General features: G+C 44.6%; 1 protein-coding gene across 2 annotated transcripts in view; it reads right to left on the bottom strand.

Moving 5' to 3' along the window:
* Positions 1–744: 744 nt before the first annotated feature.
* Positions 745–8,242, bottom strand: part of LOC144726793 (single-stranded DNA-binding protein 2-like) — a 148,722-nt gene continuing 141,224 nt past the window's right edge. For both annotated transcript variants that reach the window (XM_078605694.1, XM_078605693.1), the window contains 4 exons: positions 6,696–6,783; positions 5,626–5,654; positions 4,871–4,963; positions 745–4,376 (listed from right to left, as the gene is read on the bottom strand). In XM_078605694.1, the coding sequence (XP_078461820.1) occupies positions 4,266–4,376; positions 4,871–4,963; positions 5,626–5,654; positions 6,696–6,783 (321 nt within the window). In that variant the 3' untranslated portion in view covers positions 745–4,265. The remainder of the gene's footprint in view (positions 4,377–4,870; positions 4,964–5,625; positions 5,655–6,695; positions 6,784–8,242) is intronic.

The raw sequence follows: 8,242 nt of genomic DNA, 5'->3' as shown, positions 1-8,242 counted from the left end.
CTGTCACCCCCCCATGCACACCAGAGGGCATTGCCCCTCAGCGCTCGTGCCACTGAATGCAATTGCCCTTTGCCCTCCGTGGCTTCTGGGCGCACTGCTGCTGCTGCTGCAGCTGCTGCAGGTCGCCGCCACGAGGTGGCGCTAAGCGCAGTTCGGACAGCCCTGCTCATGTCTTGGTTTCATGCGACGTGTTAAAGACGTGAGCTCGATTAGACAATAACTTAATAAATTACAATTTTGGCAAGCACAATTAAATATAACTACAAACTCAAGTGTGCTGGTGTAATAAAATTATATTAGAAAAATAACGCGTTGTGCTTTTGCCATTGGAGTAAACGACTTTTTCGTAATATTGCTGTGGTTAATCACCATTACCTCATCGATTATTGACAGCGCATAGCAACCAACCTAAAGGCAAGTGGACTGATACCGTTGGTCAGAACAGATGACTGTATTACGAATTATATATTCATAACTGCCATGGAAATTCAATCAGCAAATTAATAAAAAAATATATATACCAAGAATTAAACAGACACTAAACAAAACAATTCTAACAATTACAGCATCGTATAACAGCAAATTAATTAATACGTTAAATAACTGAAGTGATTTTATGACTTATCAATGGTAGAAACTATCTTAAATTAGTGATCGTAACTTTAATTTGCATGAAATTCATAGTTTGGTTCGAACCGCTTTCATCGTTTATATTAACCGAGCCGATAATTTATCACCGAAATCAACCGTCAAAAATCTGTCTTTAATACTTTTGAATAAAATGCATATCAGAAATGTTACTATTCCTGAAATCATCATTATCTAGAGTGAGGATATCAGCAAAACGATTCAATGAGAGCGACAAATCAACATCATATGTACACTTTACAAACCACGAACGGACAAAACATTTTGGGGAGAGGATATTGAAGTTGCCGTCGGCGTGACAGCGAGAATTCGACAACCCAGGCTAACGTACTGGCCCGTACAGTGATCGTTGTATAGCGTTCCCATCTTAACTGGGCTTCGATTAACGGCTTGGCATTGTGTTGGTGTGACCTTTTCTTGAAATCTAAGTACCGTAACTGGTTATCGAAACATTTTAACCGCCCCTCACACTCACTTACACAATGCGTGTATACCGTGGAATACCGATGTGTGTGTCTACCGTGTAATACCGTGGTATACAGCAGTGCTCCAACTAATCCGTGACCCTATCACACGCGACTACAATTATCCCCGGCAGCTGTAGGGTCCACTAAAACCCTTACTAACCGCGTGTCTATTCATCCTGTTATCCGTGATTTTTTTTTCTCTCCACAAATAAGTGCAGCAAATTCGCGGATAACCTCGCGGATAATAATAGTAGTAATAGTTGGGGCTTGCGATGTGTGTCTCCCACATCACGGCGGATAAGAGCAGTGCTAATAATGCATTGTTCGAGGGTGGTCAAAACTAGCTATTGTACAATACCGCAAAGAAGCGTACAACAGAATATCTGTAATGCTACTCAAGTCACTTCCTACAATACTATGGTAATGTAAAACGTGTGAATCGATGGGGATGGTTAAAACCATTCTTTTACAATGTTTTGACAGCTTCAAATATTCAAATACGGTATGCAGTACTGCATATACAGTATACTGCGAATGTCATTAAATTAAAAATAGACCCTCATAGTTTTCCCTTTGATAAGAGTTGCTGTATCTGAAGTTAGCTCGGCCGCTGTTACAAATATTATTAAAATGCCAGTCGTATACTCGTAAATTCCGGGTGAAATGACCGCGTAATACCACGGCCTGCGTTTCTGGATTTGGTTTGTGGAACCTGCTGTCGGAGAAAAAGTGGCTTCTTCTTAAGTGTGAACAAACTTGCGATATCGACTATTCAATTATCGATCAAAACTATACAACAAAAACATTCAGCAAAGCTCAATTACATAAGTCGACAATGACGCACAATCAACAACTTAGTAACATTTTAAGTGAACTTCCTAAAGCAAGCTATTGCCTATTATCAACAAAAATAAATGATAAGTCCTTCTGCTGTACACAGCTTGGCAGATTTTTGGAACCTTTCACTTGGAACTTAAAACTGTCGCCACATTTCACGGCGCAGCAGCTCAAGGTGCCTACCGACCCACCGCAGAATAACGCAAAGCAGCACCTCGCCCGTGTTTATACCCCCACGTTCCGATGACACTCTCCAGCACTTGCAACAACGTGGACGCAGTATTGCGGTCCACCTTGCCGAAGGTGAACGTACCACAGCAATGTTGTCGTATTTATTTCAAAACCTGGCGTATTGGCCAACCAAAACGTCCTCTCTGCTGCTGGTGAAAATCCCCACCAACTCGAAATTAAATAATGCACACACCGGGACCAGAGTTATTACGGTCGCACCGCTCAACGGCACAAACAACCGGCGACACCTTCTTGGCCAAATTGTGGGCACGAGCAGCACAACACCGGCCTCATCTCGCCAGTGGCCCTACGAGGCGGCCACCTCGGTGGTATGTAAGTCATGGTGGCCGGCCTGGGTGGTGCAGAGGTCAGGGCACTGTGCCTGCACCACCAAGGGCCTGGGTTCGAATCCAAGCCAGATTCTCAACTGTTGTTGCGAGTGGATGGTCTCAGCCCCCTAACTTCAATGACTGCACACAAAATAAACAATATATGAAATGTGTATTTTCACTTGATTTGCCAAAAACAATAAAAATGTCTGGTTGACTATCGTGCAATGAGGGTGGAGGGGGGAGTGCTGCGTCCCTGGTGCTGATCAGAGGTCACTTGACGGGCCCTCTGAAGTCGTTCAGTGATATCACATTCCACGGGACATTCAATGGCTCTGCATGAGTTCCGAACGGACACTAAATCTCATGAAAGGACGCCAAAAGTGAAAATGGAATGAAATAACAAAAACAGATGCCCTATATATATTTATCGCTAAAAATAAATAATATAAACATTATTCTGGATCAAAATCTGCTTGGAAGGTGCGGTCATTTGTCTTGTGGCCAAATTAGGCCGCTGTGCAAGCACATGCCCTCTGCTGCGTGGGGAAATTCCACGTTTACGATGTGCAACCCGATGTACATCTCTTGTCCAGAGTGTGCAGTATTCGATGAGTAACACAACAGAGACTAAGACCTTTAACATCACTGTAGAAATACTGGTCAAATTCAACGTTCGCACTCACACAAAAAAGGCCTCGTGGATTAGACACCATGAGCCATCACGCTCGAGGTAGAGAGGCAATGAAACCTCTCGGAATCAATTGTTGTGATCACAGATTCAGCCCAATGTTCAGAAGCACATTTAAAACATGATTAATAAATTAAAAAACTACACAACCCACGTGTTTCGAAATCAAATGCAGGGGTCTTTTAAAGGGAAGGGAGCTGCTAATAAAGCTTTGGGATAAACTGCGTGGAAATGGAAACATGTTTTGAGATAGATATAAATTCTTAGCCTCATACATGCACACACACGTATACACACAGAGGTACACGCGCGCACACACACAAATACACACGCACAAATCCACATGTACGTACCAAATGTACACAAAGTACATCTTACGTTCTCCGATACCACAAAGGGAAGAAATTGACGATAACAACATCACACAGTTGTTTACAAACGTTTGGTGAACGTAAAACAACCCGTCGATAGCCGTCCCATCGTTCTTTTTTTTTCCCACGTAAAAAAATGTACAGTGCCAACTACACAGCGTCCCTTGCGCATGAAGGATAACGGAGGACAACAACAGCACCTGGGTTTGGCTCCCCTCCGTCAAAACCATCTCCGTTACGATTCTGTCCCTTCCCACGTCGGACGATAACGTACACTGCACCCACTTTCTCCCCACGAAAACAACAACAAAAATATATATGTATTTCCTGTTATATACTCCATCGAAGACACGAAGCTGCAAGGCAAATCGTTACTGAAACACTCACGAAAAATAAAAAAACATTTACTCGGATTAAGAACGTTGCGTTAAATGCAGCGAACGAGTTCAGGGTGTTTTTTTATTTTGTGTGGTAAAAGTCCCTTCGTTAATCGGGAACGTTTACCCACCTCAAGACTAGAGAGACAAATGCTGCCCACAGAGATGACACGAACACACGCGCTCACTTGAGCGCCTCGCGCACACAGGCCTGTGAACGCCTTGGTCCATAAATTTGTTATCTTCTGCGTGTTGTGTTTTTTTCTCTTTTTCCCGTTTGTGTGTGTATGTATATATATGTAAATCTGTTTTGTTTATTGCATGAAGGTGAAGTCTGCGTGGTCTCCGGGCTCCTTTTCAAATCTCTTCGCCTCCTCCTGCATGCTCTCCTTGATTTTCAAAATAGCAGCCGACTCATTCTGGTCCTGGGCGTTCACAGCAAGGACAGGGGGAGGTGCGGGTCGGCAGAGGGAGCGGACATTTGGACAAAATGTTTTTAATGCCACCGACGAAGTTTGCACCCCGGTATGAACATTCCAATGTTGCCTTTGAAGCGACACGTCAGCCATGATAAGGTACAGGAGGCGTGCGACTCTTCAGCCCCTCATATCTCGATGAATTGTCATGATTCGGGTTTAACATTGTGCTGAATGTAGCACCCCTAGTGGCTGTAGGGTCATGTGACCCCAGAGCATACAACAAAAACACAATTCGAAAAATGATAGATTCTCACACACACACACACGATTCTATGCACGTATCGCGAGCATTAACAAACGATTTTAATCGATGAATCAATGCATTGTCACATAGCTAGCAATTGTTATAGTCGGTGGACTGATTACTGGGACACCGTACGGATTGCCCACGCCCACTGTACCGAGTGTTCGCACGAAGAGGATTACGGTGGGACACTCACTCCGTCGTTCTGAAAGGCGTTGAGGAATCCCGCAGGGATCTCACCCTCTTCCCGTGGCGTCCCGGGCTGGTTGCTGAGGTTGTTTGGCGAGTTCTTTAAAAACAAAGGAAATATGAAAAAAAAACAAGAGATAATTGACAGATGCATCATCTGTTTTCAAGACTAAGATGGCAGAGCCCCACATCGCGCTGTCGAATAACCCGCATGCGTTTAGGTGAAAGGTCAAAGGGGCAGCCCTGCAATTGCTCGCTCATGCCACCGCTGGCAGAAAAGCCTCCGCTACAGTGAACTCTCAAGGGCATTCGTTCTATTCTTTCACATTGACCAAACGTGTTGGAAGAAGTGGGCGTACCCACACTTTACACCATCAAACATGAGCTGCCGATCAGCTAACTGCGGCTTCTTCAGGACCCGGTTCAGGAACTGGGTTCCTGAAGAAGCTCCCAGCACGTGGAGCGAAACGTCGGACATCGTGCCGAACAACGCACGGTAGGACCCATTGGCTCCTGTGTCCAGGTGGTTTGTTTGGCTGTGTCGGGTGGCTGAGGGTGCATTGACGCAACGTGCTGACGTGCTGGTGTAGTGCACGTTCAGTCACTTCAGTCAGGCCTCCCGTCATTACACTGCGCCACGTCGCATGGTTTCGTGTGATTCTTCTGCAGCACCTCCTCCTGCACTTTGTGTGCGTCACACAAGTCCCTACATCACTTTGTGAGAAACCAATAAAAAGAAATGAACGTGTGCACTCGGCCCACCTTGGGAATTCCATCCATTTCACCAGAACCTAACAGCACAAGCAAACAAATAAAATTAGCAGGAACCCTACTGTCAATGTAACAATGCATCGTTTCATCCGTTTATATCGATGTCTCAGGGTCTCTTGATACACACATGTTGTCCTTCCCCCGCACCTCCGATTAGTACGGTTGGCTACGTACGGTGCAAAAGAAGTTCAACATACACACATCGAGCAACGCAGGAACCGATGGAACTGATTTTTAAAAATTGTTTTTCGATTCGTGTTTGTTTGTGATGCACGCAGCCACCAGTGGCTGCTAAATTCTTCACAATAAAAAAAACTCTAGATTATTTAAATAAAATCACAGCCCTGAATCGTGACAATTCATCACATCGCTGGCGGGAACAGGGGAAGAATCGTTGTAACCTGAATCGTTTAAAAAGTAAAATTATATATATAAAAAGATGTCATCACCAAATACATACAAATTGTACAGTACTTGTTTATCTAAAATAGAAAATACGGTACAAGCACATCATGGGGCAGTCAGTACGCACACGTGGTCAGATTTTTCTATTCGTTGTGAGTGTTGACAAGTTTGGCAAAAATAACAATTTAGGCTGAATTTACATCCATACTCTTTGGTTCTTTCGGTAAAGTAACTTAGGTATAAAATAAAATAAATTAAATCACGACGTTTCGATCGCAACACAAGCAATCATCATCAGGTGGGAAAACCACAGCAAGAAATGTTTTGCTGAAGTGATGGCTTTTCTTGCTGTGGTCTTCCCACCTGATGATGATTGCTTGTGTTGCGATCGAAACGTCGTGATTTAATTTAATTTATACCCACGTGACTTTACCGAAAGAACCAAAGAGTATGGATCCCTGCAGTCACGAAAACTTCAAATTTAGATTGAATTTACATCACAGCACGCAATTTCCCATCCCCGCCCTCCTATCCCTGCTCTCCTATCCCCAATCTCCCATCGTCCCTCTCCCATCCCCACTCTCCCATCGCCGCTCTCCCATCCCCACTCTCCAATCTCCACCTTTCCAATCCCCAATCTCTTGTGCGCGACCCACCTATGGAGCCGTTCATGTGATGGGGTTCCATGGGGCCCATTCCAGGCATGGAGCCCATCGGCCCCTCCGGGCCGGGACCAATGGGGAACTGTGGGCAGACACGCGGCATTGAGAGACGCGGCGTGGAGACACACGCAGCGACCTGTCAGGTGACGCTAACCCATCCAGACCATACAATGGAGTTCTATTCGGAAGTAAGAAAACAAATACTGATTCCAATCAAAATTACTCTGTTTTTACTCATAAAGTAACCGACCATTTTCCTAAATATAACAATTATTTCACTTTAAGAGCCACTGGTACCATCATGCTCTCTGAGTAATGCATTCTTGTTCGTGGCATCCTGGTTATAATTTAAAATAATTGGATTTAATTTATCGTCGGTATCTTATATGGAAGGAACACTTATTCGCTGTGTCCTAATTGCATTTATTTGACGGGTTTGTATGTAGGGTACGGTTATTGGAAGGACATGTACACTTTTCACCACTCAGTAGGTTTTACAAACGTTCATAATACAGTTTTTTGTTGGGTTAGATCGCATAAATGTATAAATGTGTCGTTAAACCCGCCACCACCCGACACAGCCAACTAGTAAGGGTTGTCACGTAAACAGAACGAGGCCAATTCGTCACTAGTACAGCACTAACTGGTGTGTTGGAGAGCCAAGCCACAACATTTACAATCTGAGTACGACGTTTCGCCAGTAATTACAACTAGCTTCATCAGGCGACAGCCAGATTTGCTTACAAACTATATTTGAACGAACTGGCACTTTTTAAAGTAAAAATGTGAATTGGAAATTCAATCAACAGAAAATTCACATGCGCTTCACGCGTGCCAATAACATATGCCGCACTTCAATTTCTGTGAGTCAGGCCCACGGCATGTCCTGGAAAGAATCATCATTGTACGTTTCTACCTCCAATGCCCCATCCATTCAAAGCCCTTCCCCTCCTGCCTCCCCCAACGCACACTGCACTGGAATTCACCATCTGCGCGGTGGCTACAGTTTTCTCAGTCATTCAAGCTCTTACGAACCGAGACCTAAATAAAACATAGAAGAAATATAATTTTTTACAAATATGGAAGAGCTAGCTCCACTCAGATGGCACGATGAAAGGAACTAAATATTGAGTGAGAGGGGAGTCACATAAGGAGATGTGCCTTCACCAGAGTTAATCACACCTGCGGTGACATCTGAATCAGAAACATCGACATTCACGAAGAATACGAAACACAGGCCGGAATATGCACTAAGAAGCAGGGAGAGGTGCCCGTTTGGAGAGACACGGGAGAGGCGGGAAGAGGAACACGTCCATTGCAGAACGTACGCCAGTTGGAGACATGATTTTGACCGCTCGAAAAAGTCAGTGGGCTTGGGCAGGACATGTCGCTGGAAGCGACGATGGTCGCTGGTCGAGACTAATGGCGGAGGGAGTGTCCAAGAGTACGTCCAGCACGGAGACGGAGTGATGAAGTCAGCTCGTATGCTGCAGCTGAATGGATAGTTGTATCACGAGAGTGAGGGACAGCCATGGCTTGGG

The sequence above is a fragment of the Lampetra planeri genome, chromosome 24 (assembly GCF_965212315.1).
Source record: "Lampetra planeri chromosome 24, kcLamPlan1.2.h2, whole genome shotgun sequence".
Classification (NCBI taxonomy): Eukaryota; Metazoa; Chordata; class Hyperoartia; order Petromyzontiformes; family Petromyzontidae; genus Lampetra; species Lampetra planeri.
This window is presented reverse-complemented; position numbering and strand designations above follow the sequence as displayed.